The sequence below is a fragment of the Neomonachus schauinslandi genome, chromosome 6 (assembly GCF_002201575.2).
Source record: "Neomonachus schauinslandi chromosome 6, ASM220157v2, whole genome shotgun sequence".
Taxonomy (NCBI): domain Eukaryota; kingdom Metazoa; phylum Chordata; class Mammalia; order Carnivora; family Phocidae; genus Neomonachus; species Neomonachus schauinslandi.
The window spans coordinates 2121214-2146773 of record NC_058408.1 but is presented as its reverse complement, the minus strand read 5'-3'; the positions used below and the strand labels follow the sequence as shown (position 1 = coordinate 2146773).

The 25560-nt window shown below is 55.4% G+C and overlaps 2 protein-coding genes and 1 long non-coding RNA gene across 4 annotated transcripts in view; 2 read left to right on the top strand and 1 right to left on the bottom strand.

Moving 5' to 3' along the window:
• Window positions 1–3400, top strand: part of IQGAP3 (IQ motif containing GTPase activating protein 3) — a 35398-nt gene extending 31998 nt beyond the window's left edge. The window contains exons 34-38 of the mRNA XM_044916268.1: window positions 353–565; window positions 1077–1243; window positions 1520–1621; window positions 2012–2120; window positions 3166–3400. Coding sequence (XP_044772203.1) covers window positions 353–565; window positions 1077–1243; window positions 1520–1621; window positions 2012–2120; window positions 3166–3279 — 705 coding nt within the window. The 3' untranslated portion in view covers window positions 3280–3400. The remainder of the gene's footprint in view (window positions 1–352; window positions 566–1076; window positions 1244–1519; window positions 1622–2011; window positions 2121–3165) is intronic.
• Window positions 3401–16245: 12845 nt separating this feature from the next.
• Window positions 16246–20321, bottom strand: LOC110573465. The gene is made up of 3 exons (XR_002479909.1): window positions 20208–20321; window positions 16543–16794; window positions 16246–16284 (listed from the first exon to the last, which is right to left on the bottom strand). It is a non-coding gene; the product is annotated as an uncharacterized LOC110573465 (long non-coding RNA).
• A 4568-nt stretch (window positions 20322–24889) lies between these two features.
• Window positions 24890–25560, top strand: part of MEF2D (myocyte enhancer factor 2D) — a 29788-nt gene continuing 29117 nt past the window's right edge. For both annotated transcript variants that reach the window (XM_021682090.1, XM_021682089.1), the window contains exon 1: window positions 24890–25173. The gene's annotated coding sequence lies outside the window, so the exon portion shown is untranslated. The remainder of the gene's footprint in view (window positions 25174–25560) is intronic.

Sequence of the window (25560 nt, the reverse complement as noted above, 5' to 3'; positions counted from 1 at the left end):
GGCGACCGGGAGGCCTGGAGGCAGGAGAAAGTAGTGAGTGGGTGGAGGTCTAAGCCACGGGCTTCCCAGGGAAAAGGTGAGGCCGGCGGGCAGGTGGAAGCTTGTCCCAAACAGGACAAACAAACGCGAGGAACACCCCCGCATGAATGTCCCGGAGCCGCGTTGGCAGGTGGCCTTGCTGTGGCTCCCGTTGGGGTCCCCCTGTGCTGACCGCAGGCCCGTCTGTGTCCCTGATGCCGCCCTCGGCTGTTCTCCCCGAGCCACCCGCTCCGCCCGGCCCCACCCCCGGGGGCTGCCCCGGGCGGCTGGATGGCAACGCCGGCTGGGTCCCTCCAGCTCCTCTGTCCCCCAGGAAGCGGCCCACAAGCGGCTGACGTGCCAGCGCCGGGCCTGCGAGAGCCAGACCCCGGAGCCCCTGCGCCGGCACCGCTCGCTGACCGCGCACGCCCTCCTGCCGCTGGCGGACAAGCGACGGCGCGTCCTGCGGAACCTGCGCCGGCTGGAGGGCCTGGGGCTGGTCAGTGCCCGCGACGGCTACCAGGGGCTGGTGGACGGACTGGCCAAGGTAGCGCCCAGGGCTGGGGTCCGGAGACAAGCACAGGGGCGTGGGGCGGGGGCGGGGCTTTGGGTGGGGGGGGGGGGCGGGGCGGGCGGGACGGGTGTGGGCGGGGGCGGGCAGGGCTGGGGTGGGTGGGCAGGTGCCTGAAAGGCAGGCCTCCCTCTGGCAGGTGTCGACCCAAACTTGTCATCAGCCAGGGAAGCCAGCAGACCTACACAGCAGGGTCCTTTCCGAAGGGAAGGTCTCAGGGAGGGGACTCTTCTTGCACCTCTCCTTTACTAAAAAACAAGGAGGCTCGAAATAGTTCTTGCTCGGCGCCGGCCAGGCCACGAGGACGTCCCTTGAGGGTTTGGGATGGAGTCCTTGAGCTTGCCTCCTCCTAGGAGAAGCAGCTGTGAAATTGGCCTCTTCCTGCCTTTCCTGAAGCCTCTCCCAGGGAGTGCCCTGGGCTTGCTCGGGCCCTGAGGCTCTGCTGTCAGCGGGGCCAACTCACCCTGCCTTGGTCCCCTGACCGCAGGACATCCGCAGCCAGTGCCGGCAGCGGCAGCGGCGGAAGGCAGAGCTGGGGAAGCTGCAGGCCACGCTGCGGGGCCTGGACGCCAAGACGGCCTTCTGCGAGGAGCAGGGCGACTACTACGGCCAGTACATCCGGTCCTGCCTGGACCACCTGGCCCCCCGCTCCTCGTAGGTGCTGCCCTGCATCCCAAGGCTACCTGGGACCTGTCCCCCCGCCCATGGGGCCTTTGCCCCATTCCACCAGCTTTGAAAGGGACCCCATCCCAGGACCGCATGGTCCCTGTCTGAGCGTGGCCTTCGAGCCTCAGGCTCGAGCGCAGCCCCTTGTCCTCCACCAGGGAGGGTCCTCGGGCTCTGATCTCCTTCCTGCAGACACACAGAGGACCAGTGTCTTTGGAGTTGAAGACTTGCTAAGGTGAATCCTCTGCGGCCTTTTTTAATCAGGAGCTCTGGGAAAGGGAAGAAGCAGCCGTCGCTCCGTTACACCGCCGCCCAGCTCCTGGAGAAGGGTGTCCTGGTGGAAATTGAGGATCTTCCCACCTCTCAGTACGTGTCAGACCCCAGCCGTGTCCCAGCGTGGGGGGGTAAGAGGGGCTGTGGGGACGGGGGCGGCGGGGAGGGAGACGGGACACGTCCAGGCAGAAAGCTAAGGCCAGGGGACGTGAGCCAGCACAGTCCGAGATGGCCCATGGCAGAGGGCGCTGGGGACACTTCCTGGAGGAGCGGACAGCTGAGAAGGGCGGGTAGATGGTGGGTCCGCGGCGTCCGCGGCGTAGTGATCAGGGAAGACAGGCCGCCGTGCCCGTGGGAACCCAGGGGAAGTCTGGGCTCAGGGACACACAGCGCTGTCTGGCCGCACCTCAGTGGGTGGAGGAGCAAGGCTGGGGCCCTGGAAAGAGGCACCCGAGTCCCCATTTCGAATCCTGACCCTGACAGCTTCAGAAACGTGATCTTTGACATCACCCCTGGAGACGAGGCAGGAAAGTTCGAAGTAAACGCCAAGTTCCTGGGTGTGGACATGGAGCGGTTTCAGCTTCACTACCAGGTGAGGGGCCTCCCGTGGGCCTGCCAGCCACCTGCTGGGCTCGGGTGCTGGCCCGAGCACAGTAGGCCCGCGTCCTTTCCCTAGGCCTCAGAGGACAGCAGCTCCACTCCCCTCCCAGTCAGTACTCTCTGTTCCTGAACAGAAGGCTGAGGGTCTCGCAGCCCAAGCCCCTCTGTCCCCAGCCCCTCGCAGCAGCAGGTCGGGGCTCGGGCTAGTGATGTCAGAGCGGGACGAGCACTGGGAGCCCCAGCCCGTGCCCGTGACCATGCACGCTCCTCCATGCACCCTGCGCACGGCCCCACAGCGTTACCCTAATCGTACAGGCTTTGAGGCTGATGGGGAAGAAGCTGGCCCGTCAGAGGCCAGAGTTCAGGGAAGCAGTGATTTTTTTTTTTTTAAGATTTTATTTATTTATTTGAGAGAGAGAATGAGAGAGCACATGAGAGGGAAGAGGGTCAGAGGGAGAAGCAGACCCCCCCGCTGAGCAGGGAGCCTGATGCGGGACTTGATTCCGGGACTCCAGGATCATGACCTGAGCCGAAGGCAGTTGCTTAACCAACTGAGCCACCCAGGCACCCGATTTTTTTTTTTTTTAAGATTTTCTTTATTTGAGAGAGAGAGTGCGCATGTTCACACATGCATGAGTGGGGGGGCAGAGGGAGGGGGAGAATCAGACTCCCTGCAGAGCAGGGAGCCCGATGCGGGGCTCGATCCCTGGACCCCAAGATCATGACCTGAGCTGAAGGCAGACACTCAACAACTGAACCACCCAGGTGCCCCTGGAAGCAGTGATTTTAAACCCCAATTTTTTTGTTCTGCTCTTTGGCCTTTTGAACGATAAAACATATTTCAAGCCCTCATGCTTGAGTTTACATTTGGTTAAGTCACTGTGCTTTGTCGGCCTTGGTGCCCTCCTCTGTGAAGTGGGGTCTTGGTGGCCAGCGCTGCTGGATGGGCCAGGAGGCTCCAGCATGAGAGCATTCCGGAGCCTGGCAGGGCCACCGCCAAGAGCCCTCACCCCTGCCCACCCCTGCCCTCTCCCCAGGACCTCCTGCAGCTCCAGTACGAAGGTGTAGCTGTCATGAAACTCTTCAACAAGGCCAGGGTCAACGTCAACCTTCTCATCTTCCTCCTCAACAAGAAACTCCTGCGGCAGTGACAGAGGCCATGGGTGCTCCCTGAGCCCTCTTCCCTGCTGGATGCTAGTCTGACCCGCACTCACCACCGCACTTCCCTGCGGCTCCCCAGCCCGGGGCTCAGGACCCCCGGGGCTCAGGACGGGGGTGGGGGGGGGGGGCCCCCCCCCCCCCCCCAGCTGGTCACAGGCAGGGTGTCCCGCTAAGGGAGCCTCGCCCTGAGTCTGGCCGTGTGGCTGATAAGCCCCAGAGCCCTCGCCTCCCTCCAGTAGGGCATGAGGCTGGGGCCTGCCCTTTGCCCGGGGGAGGCTGCTGCCCTCCCGTGGTCACCCCAGTATGACCCGCACTGCCCTGGGGCCCGGGTTCCCTCCCCCTCCCTTCTCCCTGCATGCCCCCAAGCCAGGGCCAGGCACCCTCTCCCTGCTGCCCGCCCCCGCCCCCGCCCCCCTGGCGGCTTGGTCAGGATGGCCCCCCGTCAAGCTCAGATTTCATTCCTTTGTGGGTCCCTCAGGGATTTATTCTCCCCCAGCACATGCACCATGCGTCACTGCGCGGCTTTGATCATGGCTTTAATTCGTGCACCTTTTTGAGCTCAGAGGAGTTGTGTCCCACATTCACACTAACGCCAGGGCGCCTTGGGTCAGGGGCAGGAAGGACCCCTACGTGTTGAAGACCCCGTCCGTCCACTTCCTACGGTACAAGGAGCGTCTCTCCCCCTCGGGACTCCGACTCTTCTGGGCAGTTTCAGTCCATCTGCACCTGCCTTCCTGTTCCTCTGCCCCTGATGTCATTTGAATAAAAGCAGCTATCACCTCACATCTGCTGTTAACCCTTGGCTTCATTTCGTGCAGAGCAGGCCCCCGAGTTGTGGGACGGCTCTTCTCTGAGCGCTGGGGTGTCCTCCCACGTGGACCCACTCTGCCTGTGCTCCCGAAAGCTTCCGGAGATGTGGCCTTTCCCCCTCTGGCCGCTCCTCCAGGGGACAGGGAGGAGGAAGGAATGCTTAGGTTTCAATGCCCAGTGGCCGCACTCTGAAGACTAAAGCCGAGAGGAGGAGAAACCCGTCTGAGTTCTGCCCCACCCACTCTGCACACGTTTCCAGCAGGTTCTCTTCCCGGGCTTCGGGTGACCCCAGATGTGCTCTCGCCGAAGCTCCTTCGTGTATCGTAGCTTCTGCACTCTGGGCAAAATCCCCTTTCCCTGACAAAAGCCGCCTCCTTTCCTCCTTGTTCTCAGGGAACAGGGACAAAGTCTGGGGAGGAGGGGACGGTACAGAGACACCTGCCCTGACCTCTGAACTCCCAAGAAGTCCCTAGTGGGCACCCCCAAGTTTGCCTGGTGCCGCCTGCCTCCCTGTCACTCAGGATCTGTCTCGCTGTCACGTCCTCTCTTTCCCGTGACATGTCACGGCAGGGACTTCAAGTACCGCCTTGCTCTGGGTGACAGTGACACATAGTGGTTCCAGGTTTCTACACGTTAGCAGTCATCGTTGAAAATCTCGCACTCACCAAATGGCTCCGGGACCGTCCCTCTGGGACGCTCCCTGGTGGTCACGTGCTCTCCGCCATGTACTCGGCATACTGAAACGTCACCGTAGCCACTGTCCTCGAGGGCCTGTCGTGTCTGGTGTGTTTACATGCACTTACTCCTCCCAGCAACCCCACGAGCGTAAGTCGCCGCTCCCTTTGGAACTGAGACCCCGAGGTTTGGGTGACCCACCAAGGATGCAACAGGCGATAAGGGGCAGAACAGGGCTTTAAACTTGGCCTGCGCGGTCTGAGATATTCCCCCACATTTTCGTCTTTTCTGAGAGAAGCATTTCCACTTCCTTCAGCCCACGCTCTCATGCCACTCTCTCTCACTGCTCTCCCCCACTGCTCAACCCTACTGATGGTCCCTGATGAGCGTCAGTTCATCAGGTCTTCCTAACCATAGATGGCCAATCTGAGACACGGGCACTTAGCTCCTCTGGGGGAAGAGCAATCTCTTTGGAGGACAATTTGACAACAAAAACGTACCTGCAGGTTGCCAAGCGCATTTAACGGGGAAAGAGCGGTCTATCTACCAAATGTGTGTTGGGACAACTGAATATCCACATAGGGAACAACAAAGCTGGACCCCTACCTCGCACCATAAACAAACATGGAAATGGATCATAGACCAAAATGTAAGAGCCAAAACTCATAAAACTTTTTTTTTTTAAGATTTTATTTATTTATTTGAGAGAGAGAGTGAGAGAGAGCACGAGAGGGAAGAGGCTCAGAGGGCAAAGCAGACTCCCTGCTGAGCAGGGAGCCCGATGCGGGACTCGATCCCGGGACTCCAGGATCACGACCTGAGCTGAAGGCAGTTGCTTAACCAACTGAGCCACCCAGGCGCCCAAAACTCATAAAACTCTTAGAAGAAAACCTAAAGTTTCATGACTTCGATCAGGCCGTGGTTTCTGAGGACACCAGAGGCACAGGAGGCAAAAACTAGATAAAGCGGACTCCATCAAAGTTAACTCATGCTTCAAAGGACACCTTCAAGAAAACAAAAAAACCTGACAGAATGGGAGAAGATACTTGCAAATCATCTATCTTAATAAGGGACTTGCTTCTAGAATGTATAAAGAGCTCCTAGAACTCAAAAAGACAACACAATTAAATGGGCAAAGAATTTTAATGGCCATTTCTCAAAAAAAAAGACATACAAATAGCTAATAAGCACATGAAAAGATGCTCAACATCATTAGATATTAGCAAAATGCAAATTAGGTTTTAATGAGATAACCACTTCATCCCCCGCTAGGATGGCTAAAGTAACACCAGTAATAAAAAGGGTTGGTGAGGATGTGGAGAGATTAGAGCTCCTGTTTGCTGGGATGGTTGTAAAATGGTGGAGCCACTTTGGAAAACAATTTGGTATTTCCTCTGAACGTTAAACCTGTGAGTCAGCCGTTCCCCTTCCTAGGTATATACCCAAGAAAATTGGAAGCCTGTGTCCACCCAAAAGTCTATACACAAATGTCCATCAGCTGATGGACGGATCAACAAAAGGTGGTGTGTCCATACCAACGGAATACTGTTCAGCCATGGAAAGGGATGAAGCAGGACATACGCGACAACATGGAGGAGACTTGAAAACATGCAGCACGCAGGTCAGACACACGTCACGTATGTATGATTCCATTATACGGACGTCCAGGATGGCAAATTCATAGGAACGGAGAGTAGATTAGCTGCCGCCAGGGTCTGGGGAGAGGGGAGAAGGGAGTGACAGCGCGTGGGTGTGGGGCTTTGTTTCGGGGCGGTGGAAACGTTCCGTAATTTAGTGATGGCTGCACAACTCCGAGCACAGTAAAAAACACTCCATTTTATACCTTAAAAGGGTGAATTTTGTGGTATGCGAGTTGTGTTTCTTTCTTTTTTTTTTTAAAGATTTTATTTATTTATTTATTTGACAGAGACAGCGAGAGCAGGAACACAAGCAGGGGGAGTGGGAGAGGGAGAAGCAGGCTTCCCACGGAGCAGGGAGCCCGATGCGGGGCTCGATCCCAGGACCCCGAGATCATGACCTGAGCTGAAGGCAGTCGCTTAACCAACTGAGCCACCCAGGCGCCTGAGTTGTATTTCAAGAACACTGTTACTTTGCCGGGTGTGGGCGTCGCGGTCGGGTAAGCGTCTGCCCCTGACAAGGCAGGGTCCTGGGACCGAGTCCTGGGGGAGTCTGCTTCTCCCTCTCCCTCTGCCCCTCCTCCTGCTCGCTCTCTCTCTCATTCTCTCTAAAATAAGCAAATAAATAAAATCTTTTTTAAAAAAAGAAGCAAGCAAGCTGTTCGTTTTCAAACCATAGGTGCACGCACCCAGCGAGGAGGGCTTCCCATGAACGTCCGTGGCCGGGGCGGGGAGCTGGGGAGCGTCTGCTGCGGGACCTTGTGTGGCCACAGCGGTCTCAGGGGAGCGGCCCCAGGACAGGCCCTCACGCAGCCCGGAGGTGCGAGTGTTTCCAGTGTGTGTTCGGGGGGACACAGGAGAACCGTGGCAGGGGTCACCTTTGGGGAGCAGGGATGAGGGGGCACCTCTTTCTGCACTGTTATTCCCGTGAGCCTCTGTCGCTCTCGGGGAAAGGGAAGCACGCGTGAACTGCGGTGTGAGCACGCAGAGGGGTGGCAGGCCCCTGTCCCAGGGCCGCGATGCGCAGAAACGGGGAGCAAGCACCCCAACCCCTACAGCCAGCGTGCAGTGAACCAAAAAATCTAAAAAATCTAAAAAACTCTAAAAAAGACTGAATCTAAAAATTAAAGATCGAGCTCATTCGTATGTTATGGATCTTTCTCATTTCATTTTTCTAGTAACTCATTTTTGCAGCATTTCACAAAAATACCCGTCCAGGGGCGCCCGGCTGGCTGGCTGGTGTGTGTGTGGGGGGGAAGCGGGTGAATCTTGATCCCGGGGTCGTGAGTTCGAGCCCCACGCTGGGCGTGGAGCCGACTCAGAAATCTATCTACAGATCAGTCCGTCACAGTGGAAATTTTAGGAAGGCGGCTTTCACCACAGACGGTCTGAGGACAGCTGCTCCCGGGGGCGCCACGGAGAAAGGAGCCCTGTCAGGTCGGAGCTGGTGCTGATCGGCCACGCAGATCATGCTGTCCGCACAGTTTTACGTCCTGCTGTGTTCCTTCGGCCATCAGAAACATCTTTCCGTGTCTTTAAAATTTCTTCAGAAAATTTCTTCACGTTGGGGCGCCTGGGTGGCTCAGTTGGTTAAGCGACTGCCTTCGGCTCAGGTCATGATCCTGGAGTCCCGGGATCGAGTCCCGCATCGGGCTCCCTGCTCGGCGGGGAGTCTGCTTCTCCGTCTGACCCCCCTCCCTCTCATGCTCTCTGTCTCTCATTCTCTCTCTCACAAATAAATAAATAAAATCTTAAAAAAAAAAATTTCTTCACGTCTATGATGGAGCTCATACGTTTAATGCAGTTAACATCCCTGCAATGGTAAGCTGCTGGTTTCCAGTTTCACTATTAAAGTCTGGAATGGCCATCTGTGTCCGAGAGCTTTCTATTTCTAACTTATCGCCTTAGAATAGAATGCTAGAACAGAAATAACTAGATCAACGAGCAGGAACTTTTCTTTTTTTTTTTCTTTAAAGTTTGTTCATTTATTTATTTAAGTAATCTCTACACCCAATGTGGGGCTCAAACTTACAACCCGAGATCAAGAGTCCCATGCTCTCCGGATGGAGCCAGCCGGGCTCCCCAAAGAGCATGAACTTTTTTTATTTTTTTAAAGATTTTATTTAGGGGCGCCTGGGTGGCTCGGTCGTTGGGCGTCTGCCTTCAGCTCAGGTCCTGATCTTTAAAAAAAAAGATTTTATTTATTTATTTGACAGAGAGACACAGCGAGAGAGGGAACACAGCAGGGGGAGGGGGAGAGGGAGAAGCAGGCTTCCCGTGGAGCAGGGAGCCCGATGTGGGACTTGATCCCAGGACCCCGAGATCATAACCTGAGCAGAAGGCAGATGCTTAACGACTGAGCCACCCAGGCGCACCGAGCATGAACTTTTTTTTTTTTTAAAGATTTTATTTATTTATTTGAGACAGAGAGAATGAGAGACAGCATGAGAGGGAGGAGGGTCAGAGGGAGAAGCAGACTCCCTGCTGAGCAGGGAGCCCGATGCGGGACTTGATCCCGGGACTCCAGGATCATGACCTGAGCCGAAGGCAGTCGCTTAACCAACTGAGCCACCCAGGCGCCCCATGAACTTTAAAAAAATTATTGGGTTTTTTTTCCCTAATTATATATTCATCGTAGAAAGTTTGGGAAATATTTATAAAGCAAAAAAGGGGTAAGAATAATTCATGATACAATTACAAAATGATAACCACTTGTAACACTTTGATGTCTTTTCTTTCAACCATATTTGTAATTAGAATCATGCTATGCATCTTATTTTAAAACCTGTTTATTTCCATTTCCATTGTAAACACTTTCTCATATTAAATGGGGTATCCCAGGGGCACCAGGCTGGCTCAGCCGGTAGAGCAGGCGACTCTTGATCTCAGGGACCTGAATTTTTTTTTTTTAAAGATTTTATTTATTTATTCATGAGAGACAGAGAGAGAGAGAGAGAGAGAGAGAAGCAGGCTCCCAAGGAGCAGGGAGCCCGATGCGGGACTCGATCCCAGGACCCTGGGATCATGACCTGAGCCGAAGGCAGACGCTTAACGATCTGAGCCACCCAGGCGCCCTCAGGGGTCTGAATTTAAGCCCCAAGTTGGGCATAAAGCCTACTTAAAACAACAACAATAAAAACCCCAACCATCTAGAAGGTTTATGTTTTGATAGAAGAATGCCGTGGGACAAACCCTTAGTGGTGTTGTCCTCTTTGGGTCTCTTCCTGACTGGGGAACTGATCCCCCCCCTCCACGCAACCGTGGGGCTGACGGTTAGCGGATCTGCCTCCCACCACCCAGGACCGTGGGCCCAGGACTCCAGAGCAGACACTCAGACTTCCTTCCCCTGGGCCGTGGGAACTTGAATTCTGAGGGCGGCACCCAGGAAGGGAAGCCAGTTGGTCTGAGTCACCCGCTCGCAGCACCCTACGGAGACAGCCACCAGCTTCTGGCACCAGGATCCCCAGAGGGGTCAGACTGTCATCTCCCCCAGATCAGGTCATCCCACACTTGACAAACCTGAATGCCACGCAGCACCTCCCAACAGCTCCCCATTTGCTGATGTTCCTGAGCCCAACGCTTTGTCGCTTACACAGATTACTTCCTGATTCATCCTTGTACCTAAACCTTTGTGTCCGTGTGTATTTCCTTGGACTCTATTTCTAAAAGGGAAGTTGCTGCATCAAAGGGTGTGTGCTTTATAAAGGATCTTTTTACATGTGGCGTAGCATCCAGCAAAATCTGTACCAACCACTTCCCCTGCTTGTGCTCCCCCTCACGGTGTCTCTGTCAAATAAATAAATTTAAAAATATATATATTTTTTCTCTCCCCCTCCCCTCCCCCATAAAAAAATTCAGTCCTTCGACAAATACTTTTTTTTAAAGATTTTATTTATTTATTTGAGAGAGAGAGACATCATGAGCAGGGGGAGGGGCGGAGGGAGAAGCAGACCCCCCCACCAAGCAGGGAGCCCAACGAGGGACTCGGTCCCAGGACCCTGGGATTACGACCTGAGCCGAAGGCAGACGCTTCATCGACGGACCCCCCGGGCGCCCTTTAGGTGCGGGTCCCTGTCTCAGGCCCTGGGATCCGTCAGGAAGCCAAGCAGCCGAGGACCAGCGCCCTCCCAGAGCAACAGCGGGCAGGGGGAGACGGATACTTCACTCTGTCAGAAGCAGTAAGTGCTTCGGAGAAAGGAAAGAGCAGGATCAGGGACAACACGGGTGAAGGAGAGGAATGAGGGATGGGCTGCAGTTTTCATCAGTGTGACCAGGAGAGGCTTCCCCGAGGAAAAGACACCCAGGCCTGACTTGGAAGGAGGAGTGGGAAGCCGTCTTGCTATCTGGAGAAAGGTGTGACAGGGAAGGCAGAAGGGCACCCCGTGCATGGCCTTCTAGGTGCCCAGCGAGATGGGGCAGAGGCCACCCAACACTGCCCAAAGCCCGTTGGCTCGGCTGCCAGACCCTTGCCAGCAGACGGGCCCAGCTGGGCCAAGGGAACGTGAGCACTGAGTACGAGCACAGCGCATTGCTTCCAGGCTCGGGCATCAACAATCCCGTATGTGGTTCCCTAGTCTTCCTGTCCCTGGTGTGCTGTCTGTTCCAGAGGGAGCAAGGTAAGGAGACGGCAGGGCCTCCATCAGCCGGGGCCCCGGGTCACTCTGTGCAGCAGAGTTTTCCCTACTAACCCGGTGTGACATACGTCCTGAGCTGAGCCACCCGCTGCTAGCAGCCGACGCAGACAGCCTCGGTCCAGCACTGAGACTTCGTTTTCTCAGTTGATCTATTTATTTGTTTTTAGTAATCTCTACACCCAACATGGGGCTCGAACTCATGACCCCGAGATCGAGTGGCACGCTTTTCTGGCTGAGGCAGCGGGGTGCCCCCGGCACTGAGACTCTTGCTCTGAGGTTCGGGGGTGCTCATCCGGGCAGCTTAGCCCCTGGCCTGATACAGAAAGACGCGATACAAATTAACGTGATTATAAATTTGAAAAACACATGCACTGTATTTTTCATTGTTTAGTTTTCATTTGTTTGATGATTAATGAATGTAGCAGACTATATTCTCTAAGATGGACATAACACAATCCCCCTTCCCCATGCTCTTATCATGACATTGGCATTCCCGCCATTGAGAGGTGACGTCTATGTCCCTCCCCTCGAATCTTTTTTAAGATTTTATTTATTTGACAGAGAGAGAGACACAGCGAGAGAGGGAACACAATAAGGGTGAGTGGGAGAGGGAGAAGCAGGCTTCCCGCGGAGCAGGGAACCCGACGCGGGGCTCGATCCCAGGACCTGAGCCGAAGGCAGACGCCCAACGACTGAGCCACCCAGGCGCCCTGAGGTTACATGACTTCTATAGTGACGTCATAGATAATGCTGGGACTTCCGCTGGTCCTGGGACGTCTGCTTTCGGAAGCCTGCTCTCATGCCGTGAGGATGCGCAGGTCTCGTGGAGAAGTCAGGGGTCCGTGTCCTTGTGACATGCAGCTGACGCCCCCGCTCTCACCTGGCCAGGTGAGGGAGGCTCTGCAGGGTCTCCAGCCGCTGAGCTCAGCCAGGGCCAGAACCACAATCAGAATCATTGCATTGTTATTGCTGTTTTGAGTCATAAGTGGGTTCTTTTAGATTTATATTTTATTTTAGAGAGGGAGGGGAGGGACAGAGGAAGAGAACCTCAAGCCAACTCTCCACTGAGCACAGAGCCCAACATGGGGCTCAATCCCATGACCCTAAGATCACAACCTGAGCCGAAATCACAAGTGGACGCTTCACCAACCGAGCCACCCAGGTGCTCCTTGAGCCACTAAGTTTTAAGGTGGTTTATTAGGTAACAATACATAATTGTAAGGGTAAAGCTGAACACCTTCACTATTTTCATGTATTATATATTTTTAAAGATTTTATTTTTAAGTAACCTCTCCACCCAATGTGGGCTCAAACCCACAACCCTGAGATCAAGAGTCTCACGCTCCAGTGACTGAACCGGCCGGGCGCCCCCATTTTTATCTAATACCTTGAAGTCTTTTCACACCGTGATGCCACCTCCTTGGCTATAGTGACCCTTAACAGGGCCGCCTTTTCTCTTTCTACATAAAAGTGTGAAAACAGGACAAGGCCATGGATGGAACTACCGGAGATGTCCCTCAAAGCTGACTCAGATTATGAACATGTTCTGACTATAACTGTTCAACTAACATGCAGCAGGTGTTCAAGAAATACTTGTTAAATGAAGGAATAATGCTGTCCTCGGGGGGCAGGGGTGGAAATGGGGGGACGTAGGTCAAAGGTCACAAACTTGCAGTTATAGGAGGAGTAAGTTCTAGGGCGCCTGGGTGGCTCAGTCATTAAGCGTCTGCCTTCGGCTCAGGCCATGATCCTGGGGTCCTGGGATCGAGCCCCACATCGGGCTCCCTGCTCTGCCTCTCCCCTGCTCATGCTCTCTCTCTCTGTATCTCTGTGTCTCAAATGCATAAATAAAATCTTTAAAAAAAAAAAAAAAGAGGCGTACATTCTGGAGACATAATATTGGCACAGTGTGGTAACTATAGTTACATCAACACTGTATCATATACTTGAAAGATGCTGAGAGCAGATCCTAAATGTCCTCACCACACACAAGTGCGAACATGGTACTTATCTGAGGTGATGGAGGGGTTACCTAACCCTATTGTAGTAATCATTTCTCTTTCTTTCTCTCTCTCTCTCTATATATATATATATTTGATATATGTACATATATATCAAATCATTACATTGTATACCTTAATTTTATATGTTATGTCAGTTATATCTCAATAAATTTGGAAAAATAATCACAACTCTGTCCACATTTCTGCATCTTACTTAAAATATAACCAACGTGGGGCACCTGGCTGTCTCTGTTGGAAGAGCATGTGACTCGATTCTTGATCTTGGGGTTGTGAGTTCGAGCCCCACATAGGGTGTAGAGATTACTTAAAAAACTAAACTTAAAAAAATTAAAATTAAATAATAAATAAAATAAAATATAACCAACCTAATTAAATGGGTTCATGAAATGCAGGTGCATTGGGTGATATTCTCCAGAAATACCAATCTATCAAACCTTTTATTATGAAGGGCTTACAGCAAAGTTTTACTTGGTTTCTCTTCCTTTTTTCTTCTCTCCCTTTCCATTAAACAAAATAATGTATATATCATCTCCAAGGACTCAAGTCATACATACAAAAGCAGGTAAAACACACCTGTACCCCATCTTCTCCACGGGGAAGCCCGTGGTATTTTGGTGTAGATCCTTCTGGGACTTTCTTCTATATATTTACCTTCATGTGTACAAACATACTGTGGCAGAATGTACATTCCACAGATGGGCACATGTCCTGTCCCACGTGCTCTTCCAACACCTTGCTGTGCCCCACTGCTGAGCAGGGAGCCCGATGTGGGACTCGATCCCAGAACCCTGGGATCATGACCTGAGCCGAAAGCAGGTGCTTAACGACTGAGCCACCCAGGCGCCCCTCTTTTCTTTTTTTTTTAAGATTTTATTTATTCATTTGAGACACAGAGATACAGAGAGAGAGAGCACGAGCAGGGGGAGAGGCAGAGGGAGAAGCAGGCTCCCTGCTGAGCCAGAAGCCCGATGTGGGACTCGATCCCAGGACCCTGAGATCATGACCTGAGCCAAAGGCAGACGCTTAACCATCTGAGCCACCCAGGTGCCCCAATTTTTTTTTTTTTGACAGAAAGACACAGTGAGAGAGGGAACAGAAGCAGGGGGAGTGGGAGAGGGAGAAGCAGGCTTCCCGTGGAGCAGGGAGCCCGATGCGGGGCTCGATCCCAGGACCCTGGGATCACGACCTGAGCCGAAGGCAGATGCTTCATGACTCAGCCACCCAGGCGCCCCAAGAGACTTGCTTTTTCGTTGGACAATATGTCTCCGACCGCTGTGTGTCCCAGGGCCGGCCCCACGTCTTGCTGTGTGGCATTCCACAGCAGACATCCCATAACAGAGCACAGAGGGTTTCTTTTGTCTGGGGCTGGGTCTTCAAAGGAAGGCTTACGTGGAAGCCCACCATGTCAAACGAAAGGAACTGCACGGCCCCGCACGCCCCGCTCCTCACTAACCTTCCTAGAGGTAGGGCCCTTGAGGAGCTCCTAGCTCCCAATGACACCTTTAAAGATCCCGCTCCTGGGCACAGGGTCCGTGCACAGCGCACAGCAGCAATGCTCGGTCTGTCCTCCCTTCCCTTCTATTTGAGATAGAACTGACATATAACCGCATACCGGCTGCAGGTGTAGGACGTAAGGAACTCGATACTTGTGTGTGCTGTGAAATCGTCACCACCAGTAGTCCAGCCATGACCACACAGTTACTAACTGTTGCTCTGGTGATGAGAGGTGCTTCTCGGTCCCGAATGTACATTCAAATCACTTGTGCATTTGGTGAACGCGAGCTGTGCTTAGCAGGTTGGCAGCGGGCTGCGCTTCTGGGTGGTTCTGGCCGCCTGCCGGCTGGGCCTGCGCGTGCCCGAGTGGTTGGGGGCTGGCACCCCCAGCCCGCGCCCGCCTTCTTCTCTGACCTTCCAAAACTGTGGTGAGGCTCAGCCTGGAGCTGTGAGTATCTAGCTTCCCTAGTTCCCCTGGAGCCTCCTGTTCTCCCCTTCAGTCTTGGTACTTCTTTCTCCAAAATACCTCCCAGGGGGCACCTGGGTGGCTCAGTCAGTTAAGCGTCTGCCTTCGGCTCAGGTCATGATCCTGGGGTCCTGGGATTGAGCCCTACACTGGGCTCCCTGTTGAGTAGGGAGCCTCCTGCTCCCCCTGCTTGTACTCTCTCTGTCAAATATATAAAATCTTTAAATAACAAAAAAAAAAACCCAAAAAACCAAAATGCCTCCCAGACCAGGCAAGGCCACTGCGACGGGCTACAAACTAGGGGTCTGCAGCCGAGCTCCCCACGGTGCACACAGGAAGCCATGAACGAGCGGGTGGGGATGCTATTCTAACTGTTCTAGAACTCCCATTCTCTGGTCTCCGCTTTGAATATCTGTCTTATGGGAGGAACGGGAAGAAGTCCCAGCAATTGTCCCCTCGGTCACTTGTTGTCATTACTCACCTCTCCAGCAGAGGACGCTTTTTTGGCCCTTTCTTGATAACTGGCTCCACGCGTGACTTCCCCTCGGCCACGAGGGAGGAAGACACCTCAGAGACCTTCCACAAACCGTGGCGAGGCTCGGGGCTCCCCCAGAGCACAGCTGGTGCTCCGCCAAGTTTGCATGGGCCCTGCAACTTGCCCTTGGTCACAGGGGATCTTCGCCTTCTGGAGGGATGGAAGGAGAGGGGCTTTGTTGCAAGATATCAAACACACGTTGTTTGCCTTTTCTATTGTAAACTAGGAGTATCAGCTTCCCACTATCACTGCGGAAAGCCAGGCTCAGAGAGGGTCAGTGGCTTGCCGAAGGTCACACAGCTAGAAATGGCTGAGCTGGGATGGGACCTCAGGTCTGCCTGACCCGGCCTTCTCTGCTGGCTTTCTCTAAGCCTGAGCAACTCTGAGGTCGCTGTGTGAGCACACGGGGTTCTGAGGGCCCTCTTCTTCTTTATTAGCACTTGGAACACTGAGTCCGTGAGGGTACTAACTGTGCTCTGGGGCTTCCCCTCCGTGTGGACTCCTGGGCCCCTCCAGTGTCCCTGTGACCCCATAGTCGGGGCAACAGACAGGCCTGGCTTCGAACCCAGAGCCCCTTCTTGCTGTGTGACTACGAACATGCTCTTTAACCTCTCCGAGCTTCTGTTCCATCATCTGTACAAGGAGGGTGAGAATTCTGTGACCAATGGACAGTTCGTTGAATGACGATGGCAAGAGTGCATCTCGGGCCTTCCAGAGTGTCTGGCATGAAACAGAAATGAAAACAAGCCAAGCTTGTACCCTTTATCCCCCGTTTTCTCTCTTTCTCCCGGGTCAGCAATCAGGAGGCCCCTGTGTCTTCCCAGCAACACGGCCCTCGGGGGCAAGTCTGGGGTGTGGGAGGTGGGTGGCTGGCAACTTCCCAGCCTTTACCGAGAGGTTCCCTGCAGAATTCGGGGACCACGCCAGGACAGACAGCAAGGGTTCCCAACCAGTATGTGCAGCATGCGCAGTACCCACCCCAGGCCACTTCCCCAGGGCCCCGTCACAGGTGCACAAACGCTCGCCCCACGAAGGTGCTCTTTCTGCATGGGAGCTGAGCCGATAGCAGAGCCACGGGTCAAGAGTGGTGACAGCCCCGTGTCGACACTGCGGACGGCCCGAGCGGCTTCCTCAGCCTGGCAGAGATGCAGCTGGATGGGGATCAGGGCTCCAAGCACAAAGAACAGAGTCGTTCCTATTGATGGCTACCTCTGTCAGACTCCAGTCCACCTAAAATATACGGAAAATAACAGAATAAAAATAATGAAATACGGTGGAGAACGCCAGCCTTGAGAACACTCGGACTTGCAGGCAGTCTCTCCTCTGGGGAGCCCCTCTCTCACCGGAGGCTGGTGGAGGTCCTCTCCCCACCCAGCTGCCCCCTGGCGCCCCTCACTTCCACAGGGGCCCCTACCTTGTCCTGGGCAGGGCAAGCCCTCACCCCTCCCATGGCCAGTGAAAGATGCTTAACCTGTCCTTCTTGCCCCGCCCGCCCCGCCTGTCCTCAGAGATAGTCCCGCGGGGGCTACGTGGTCACAGCATCGTGGAGAAGGACCGCACATGTACACATTCATCAACACACTTACTGGGTAACGAGTGCATCCCTCCTCTGCAACTGGCATGAGGAGGGTGGGAGGAGGAGCCTTGAGCTCTGTCCGCCCGGCGTCTTCAAGGTCTCCCTGCCTCCCCGCCCCTACTGTCCCCGCCCGGGCCCCCTCCCATGCCCTCCAGGTGCACAGCCTCTGGTTGCTCAGCAACGGCCCCGGTAGCTCGGGCAGAGCCGTGGCAGGGGCGGGCCTGGGGGGGCAGCCTGGACTTCACAGGAGCCGCCGCCAGGGAACGTGTGGGAACAAGCCCCAAAATAGGCCGAATGTGAAGTCCAGGGTCCTCTGTGAACACTGAGGCCCCGCACTGACTCTTGGAAAGTCCTGGCCCAGCGCCTGCCAGCCGGCTGCGTCCCCTCCCACACTGGACGTCCCCCGCCCCCAATTCTGCCCCGGGTCTCTGCGTCTGCCCCTGTGGTCTGTTCCTCTCGCGGGGCTCAAAGCCCTTGTCCTCGGGTCCATCCTGTAACCCCGCCTCCACTGGCCTCTGTCGCAGGCGCCAGCCCAGCCTCTCCTTGGGCCCCTCCTGCGCAGACGGAGCAAGGCCGGCCCGGCACCAAACCCCTCGCTCCCTGTGTTGCTATAGCAACCGTGGCCCCGCCCCTGTTATCACCTTTCTAGGAAAGGCCTGTGCTGGGAGGGAGGGTCACAGAACAGGCCCCCAGGGGCACCTAGCTTCCACATTCACCTGCCCTGGACTTCAGTTTCAATGGAAACTAGCGCTGAACTTGCGGCCAACCAGAAGAGGATTAGGCCCAGAAAATCAAAGTCCTTCCTGCTGCCTTCCCTCTGTCCCTTCAGCCACAATGTCAAAGTCCCCAAGAGAAGCCCTGAAGAGGCTCAGCCGCTGGGACAGTCAGGAGCCTGCCTCTCCCAGAAAAGCAGAAAAGCCCCCCAGCCCCCGCTGACGGAGTGCCCTCTGAGGGCACGGTATCCATCTTCCTGTCTGTGTCCACTTGGCTTGACCTCTTTACCTGCACTTCCTGCCCCTCCCCCCCCCAGTCCTGGACACTGGGGTCTGATAATAGGATCTGTGGGATAAGAACCAGGACTAGGAAGCAGTCAGCGAAGGGTTGGCTGAGAGGAAACACTTCCAGAGTACAGGAAGGCGGGTGGGGCCCAGCTCCCAGGCGGGACAGGCTGGGAGGGGTGCAGAGATGAGGGCTGGAGGGGGGCTCAGGGAGGGAGGCCTGGAGTCCGCCTTCTAGCAGAGGAATCAGGCCAACAGCAGATGGAACTTTCAGGCCGGAGGCCGGACCAAGTGACCTCACCCAAACCATGTGCTCTGCTCCTATTGCAACCTGGCGAGCCTCCCGGCTCTCCTGGGTCCCCGAGTAGGAGAGCTTTTTATAGTTCACTCCCCAACTTGGGTTTGAATAATTAAACAAGATGGACAGAAATAGCAGCTGGACAGCAAAGTTGGGTTATTTTGGGGTTTTCTGGAACACAGAGTGCTCCTGGGCAGCACCCTACCCCTGCAGGGGGCGGAGCCAGCATCAAGGCTGATGGGAGATTCCTGTGGGGACCCACCTGGTCCCTCAGGGTTCCTGAGTTGACAGGGTTGCTCTCAAGCACAGGAGGGTCTCATCACTTCTTCCCTGGTCTGCAAGGAAGGAGGGGGCTCCCAGTGCCTCCTGCTCAGAGCTCCTCCCCAGGGAGGAAGTCGGCCCTTCTACTTCAGAGATGGTGACAGATGTTGAAAATCAGATCGATAAGCAGCTGCGAGACAGGCTGAACCAGGATGGGGTGGTTACTGCTCCTCTGGCCAGCGAGCTGGAATCAGGTGGTAGGAGGTCTCGTGCCCTCCCCCTCACCCCTCACTAGAACTACTGGGAAGCCATAGGGCCCAGGAAGGCTGGGGTGGGCGATGGGGGTTCAGAGCAGGGCAGGGGGCCTGGCGCCGGATTAGCCTTGGCTCCGGAAAGGAAAAGGCCAAAGACGGACTTGTGTCTGGGCTAAGAAACCCTGAAGGGGCAAGAAACTCTCCTCCTCCAGCTCCCTTTTAGCGGCCCTGGCTTCCTGGGTCAGGGTTCTATCACCTCAGCTGGGGCTGGGGAGGGGTGGGGAGGCCCCTCAGGTCTCCACTGCAGACCGATCATTTGCGGCTTGTTTGCATAATACTTTTGGTTCAACCACAGTGACTAGGGCCTCATCCCAACTCCACCTTGAGGCTCTGCCACAGAGCTAAAAACCTGGGGGCACAGAGGGGGCATTTGTAAAGTTTTCTCCCTTTGGGTAAGCGCTTCGGGGGTGGGTTTGGAGGTCAGATCTCAGGAAATACAGAAATCATTCATTCATTCATGTTTACTCATTCAACAAACATTTTAAAGTCACCAGCTATAAGCCTTGCACTGTGTTGGTTCTGGGACTAAATTAGTAATGGCAAGGGCCTCGCTCTCTAGAAGCACAGTTTAGTGGGGGAGATGGGCATCCTAAAACCTACTCCCTACCACTATGGAGTGCTTACATGAAACAGATCCCATACAAGAGCTTCGTCAGAGAAGTCTATGGTCAGAACAGCAGTAGCCCCATTTGACACTAAGCAGAACTAAGATGAAGAGACTTGTCCCAAATCCTTCAGCTAGAAAACAGTATAAATGGAACTGGAACCCATGTCTCCGTGATTCTGAGGCCCGTGCACTTAAGCACTGCCCTGCGGTCCCTAATGCATGGAAGGAATATGCAGGGTCGTTAAACGCTGTGGGTGTTCGAGAGAGTGAGGACGTCTTTGGGGGGGGGTAGGTGCAGTCAGGGAAAGCCTCCTGAAGGAGGCGGCTTTGCACCGGATCCCACCACTTCTGCAAATACCAAATACCTGTCCCCTTGGTGCCGGAGATACCGAAGAGAACGAAGTCCGCGCACTGTGGGCGTGCTGGGCAGGGGTGAAGGAAGGGCTGACGGTATAACCGGGCGAGTCTTAAATGCCAGCCTCCTTTACCTTCAGAGTTTTTCTGCTCTCCCAGGCGCAAACCCCAAACTCCTGGGGAATCTAGAGGAAAGGCCTGGCCCTCCTACTCTGCGAAGGAGCAGAACTCCTACCTGTCCTCCCTAACGTCTGTCCTGCATTTCTTCCTGTTCCAATAGATTCCCCCACTTCTCATCTCATTCCTCTTTCTCAAGGCCAAACTCCGAACAGCAACCCGGCAAGCCAAAGGCGTCTGGCCCTTTAAGGCCACCTTCTTCCCCCCACGTGCCGTCTGGTTGGGCTGGCGACGCTGACGCACGCGTGACGTCAATGGCAGCTGGCGGAGTCTGGGCACGAGGAGCGAAGTTGGGATGGGGGTGGGGGGGCGAGAGCGAGAAGGCGGTTCATTTGCATTTAAAGGGGCCACTCCCGAATTAGTGGTCAGGGAGCTAAAGAAATGTGTATCTGGCAAACTTTCTGTCCTGGGCTACGAGGCAAGAAAAAGGCGTGGTACGGCTGAAGCCGAAGGTGACTTGAGTTTGCGATGTCAATTATGTCCTTCCGCGGAAAGGGAGAAATAGTCCGTCGGTGCCCGGGCTGGAAGCACGTGACCTGGAGGGGGCGGATGGGGGGGAGAGGGAAGAAGGGAGGAGCTGGGGAGGCGAATGTCAGGCTTCGTTTCAGCTGCCCCCACCCCCACATCCTGCCCACCCTCTTGCAGCTGCCACCACATCCTGCCCAGCCTGGGGCAGGGAACTCTTGTGAGGGGGGGGCACGGACAGTGGACCCAGCTTTGGCACCCCTTTCCTGCCCCCTTCAGATCCAGGGTGGGGCCTCTGCCCTTTGCCCCGGGCCTGGCCCCAGGCACCCTGGCACTGAGCTTGGGGCACAGCTCTGCCAGCACAGCCTAGGACAGCTCTCTGCTTAACTCCGCCCGTCCGCCCCCCCCCCTTTCTGGCCCAGAGCTGGACTTGTCTAGGCCCCAGATCAGAGCCTCATCCCTGGGCTAACACAGAGTTGTCAATGGACGAATAGAGGAGGTAGTCAATAAAGCTTTTATAATGTTAACTAAGATACACAGATATGCACAGATTCACATAACAGGCATTTGCGGAGTGCATTCCACTCCAGGCCTAGCAAGGCCCTGAAATCCCAAAGCTGATTGAACTGTTGCCCTCAAGGATCTGGTGCCCTCCAGGAGCTCAGGATCTGGTGAAGAATAAACTGGAAACCAAAAATGTCAGGCCAGTCTGGTGTGTACTGATGAGGTAGCCATTTGGAGTCGAGAGCACTCTGCACAAAGAGGGGTGCAGGATGATGCAGAAGCCCACCCGGAGAATGTGCACACAGAGGGACCACCTGCCCTCAAACCAGGTGGAAGGCATGGGGAGAGACTGAAAAACTGGGAGGAAGAATGATCAGCCCAGTATAAGGGATGGGATGGATGGAGTGGGGGTGGGGTGGGGATGGTCCAGAGGGCTGTGAGGAAGGCTAGAGGGGTCAATGGAGCAGCCAGACAGAGGCTGGAACAGCAGGCAGGAAGAGAAGCAGCTCTTGGGGGTGGGGAAGACCTTTCCGAGTAAAGATGGACTAGGGTGCTTAGGGAGATGTGAATAAAGGGAGCTGTTGGTGCCCTTTGCTGTAGAAACTATGAAGATGATACTGTACAGAGGAGTTACCCACTTCTTAGGACTTCGGTGGGCACCCATCTAATTCCTCAGGGATTTTATAGCAGCTTTGGGCTGTAAGATGACTTTTCTCTCAAAAGATGGGCTGGGAACCAGAGGGGCAGAAGGAAAAATGAAACCCAGGCACCTGAGCTACGAGGGTGTTTTTGCCCTAGAGGATTCTGGCATAGGTAGTGCAGGGGCTAGAAGAAAAAGATGGTGTGAGTCAGTTTCAGGAAGTCTTTATTATAATCTAACTTCCAGCAACGTTACTCCCTAGATCCTTTCTTTTTTTAAAGATTTTATTTATTTATTTGAGAGAGAGAGCACATGAGAGGGGGGAGGGTCAGAGGGAGAAGCAGACTCCCTGCCAAGCAGGGAGCCCGATGCGGGACTCGATCCAGGGACTCCAGGATCATGACCTGAGCCGAAGGCAGTCGCCCAACCAACTGAGCCACCCAGGCGCCCTCCCTAGATCCTTTCTTAGTCCTCCATGGAAATCAAGACCTCATATTTGTTACTTTTCCTTTTCATGAAGTTCTCTCTATAAATATAAATATATGCAAATTCTATCCCCCTTGTAATGTCAGCCTCTGCGACTCTCTCCTCCTCTGTTCTCTAGTGAATTATTCAGCATCTCAGGGTCCAGGATACTCCATCTCCCCCACCGAAATCTTCCCTCCTTTCTCTCTCCAGCTCCTGGCCCTTTAACACCCTCCCAGGTGACTCACCTTCCTTCCTCATTCCTTTGTTAAGGACCCAACATTCCAAGGCAGGGAGTACTAGCCAGCCAATCGCAGCCCTGGCAAGCCTGTCTCTAGCTTGAGATTGGCTGGAGCTGTGGTTGGCGGGAGGCTCACCGGCCCAGATCTATCAAAGGTTGGGGAGGGGGTTTCTGGAAATCCGGCATAGGAAAGAATTTGTTCTGGGGCTGTGTATGTTCTTGGAGAGAATCCTTCAAGGGGAGCTAGGGCCATAGGCGTCTCTGGCTTGGAGAGCCTCAAAACTGGAGGCAGGCTGAGAACCCATCTCTCTTGGTCCCCTGGGGGCTTAGCTGCCCCCTGCCCACTTTGTTTTTTTCCTGTGATCTTGGGACCCAGTGGTCTGAAGGCTGCGTTCCCAGGCCTGTTCCTAAGAAGTCTTTTCCAGCAGCCCTGTCTCTCCAGTCTCAACATTCTGCTTTCCCGACGTCGGAAACAGCCGGAAAATAAACACCCTGATGACTAAACGGTTTCTCCAGCTAGAGCCTGGGGAAGCACTAAAAATAGAGGCCACAAGTGAGGGGAGGTTCCCCACTGGGTGGGGGGGGGCACTTTCCCATCTTGCTACTGCCACAGCCCCAGCCCTGGCACAAGGCTCTGTTCTTCTCACTGTCCTAGGGGACAGGGCAGACGGGCTCCCCTTCTTGTCCTGAGGACTTGGGGGCCAGCTAGCCCTGCCTGGCAGGGAAGACTGACATCTTCTGGTGCTGGGGCCCCATCTCCCAGGTCTGACGGGGAACTGAGAAGCTACATTTGGGGAGAAAGCTGGACACTGTTTAAATCAGGTTTCTTGAAGGAGGGGCCAAGTGGAAGGGTTGGAAACTGAGGCCAAGGAAATAGGAGCGTGCTGGCTTCCCGTTTTGGGACATACAAGATAAGCCACCAAACCATTGGCAAGACGGGTTCCACTGATCTTGCCTCCTTTGAGGCTTGTATGGGATAATGGGCCCAAAGGGGTCTTGGCAGTCCAGCCCTTAAGGTATTATAATGTAGCATGAGGCACTGTTCTAAGCAATCTACCTGCATAAACTAATATAATCTTCACACCAAATTTATGAGCTAGGTACTATTATCACCATCTTCATTTTACCCATGAGGATCATGAGGTACAGGAAAGTTAAGTAAGGTCCGCGTGTTCACAGGTCATACATGGTGGAATGGGGATTTGAACCAAGGCAGCTTGGCTACTCCCATGTTGATGCTTTTAATCACCATGACTTCCTGCTTCTCTCTGTGCATATTAGTGTTTTCACTCAGAACTTAACCCAGCACTTAAGCCAGAATCTAGTCTTTGTTCAGTAAATCAGACCCAGCCACATACAAATCAGGGTGTGTGAAGAACTGAATACCCTTCTGTTCTGCAAGGTTCTTAGAGATCGAAGCCATATTCCATCATTTCCTCACGCTCCAGGTCGACAGCAGCAGGCTTTGGAGGTTAACAGGGATGCTGGAGAAGTCTGATGGGCCAGTGGGTAGGCATGGCACCGCACTCCTGTTGTAGGGCACGTAAAGGTTCACCACGCCCCGGGGCAACTAGGGATTTTTTAATTTTAATTTTTTTTTAAGAGCTACTACGGCTTCTTTAATAAGATGCTTTTGGGCGTTTCCTGTGCTGGGGAAAATTAAGGTCCCGCCCCTTTAAATTGCCCCCCTCGGCTGTAAGTGCTCTGGGGCCGCAGGCACTGGGGATTAGGTCACCCCAGAACTATGAGCTGTCGCTTTAAATTGCTGGGCGTCTGCCGAGCTGGGCCTGGGAGGGGAGGGGCCCGACACAGGTAGAGGAGCGAGCGAGCTCCCCAGGTAACCCCCGGCCACGAACATGCTCCTCTCCGCGGGGCTTCGGCGCACACCAAGTGGGGGAGACGGAGTCTTGTCGCCATTTAGCGTCTACCCTGAATTTGTCTACTTAGACTGCCACATCCACCTCTCCCGGGGGCTTGGGGGCCAAGGGGGGCGCGCTCGCGTGTGCCAGTGCGCGGCGGCCGCCGAGCCTCCGGGGAGGACCGCGCGGAGCGCACGGGGGCAGCAGCACCGAGGGGCATCTCGCGCGGGCCGTCCCTCCGCGGGCTCCTGGCTTCCCCTCTCCGCGCCGCCGGCCCGGCCCCCCTCCTTTTTCCTCCCCTCCCCTCCCCTCCCGGCCGGCGGAGGGATCCGCCGCTCCCGGCGCCGCAGCCTAGCCTGGAGGGCGGTGGGTGGGGCGCCCGGCCCGCCCGGCCGGCCGCGGGAGGCGCGAGGCGGGGCCGCTGCCAGGCCCGCCCCCTCCGGCCCCGCCCCGCCGGCGCGGGCTCCTCCCATTGGCCCCCCTGCCTGTCCATCAGCCCCGGGTCCCACCCCTCAAGCTAGGCTGAGCTGTGCCTACGTCGGCCTCGACTCCCGGGGGCTGGAGGAGTTACCTTTGGAGCCCGAAAGGAGGAAGGAAGCAAAATATCAACAACGCCGAGGCGTCTCGGGCGCTCGGCCCCGGTCCCCTCTGCCCGCCGCGCGCCTGCCCGCCCCCGCGCCCACGGCGGGGGCCCAGGCCCCCCGGCGCCGCCCAGGGCCCGCGCGGACGCCGGCCTCATTTGTTATTCCCCCCCGTCCGGAGCTGCGGCTGCCTGGTGTTGAAGATCCCCCGGACCGGGGGCGAGGGCCACCCCTCCCAGCCGTGACACCCCCTTCCCCCAGCGGGGCCGGTGAGTAGGGAAAAATAATGCGCCTGCCGCTTTAAGAGGCCCCCTCCCCCACCCCGTCCTGGGGTTGGGGTGGAGGGTGGTCTGGACCGTCCCCCTGAGGGGTGGGATGGGGTGGCCCCCAGGTGGGAGGAACTCGCGGAGCGGGCTGTTTCCGTGCGGCGTCGGTGGGAGACTACGTGGGGGGCTGCTTGTTTGTGTAGAAGACGGCCGGGGACAAGTGCAGGGGGCTCTAATTCTCCTGCGTGTCGGGGTCGGGGTGGGGACCCGCGCTTGGGAGCGCGCCCGTCTGTGGGTGTCGGGGGGGTTACGACGGCCTGCGAGTGGTCTGGGAAGGGGCGCCATCCTCAGAGGGGGTCTCCGGTGACAGCCGGGAGCGACTGACATTTT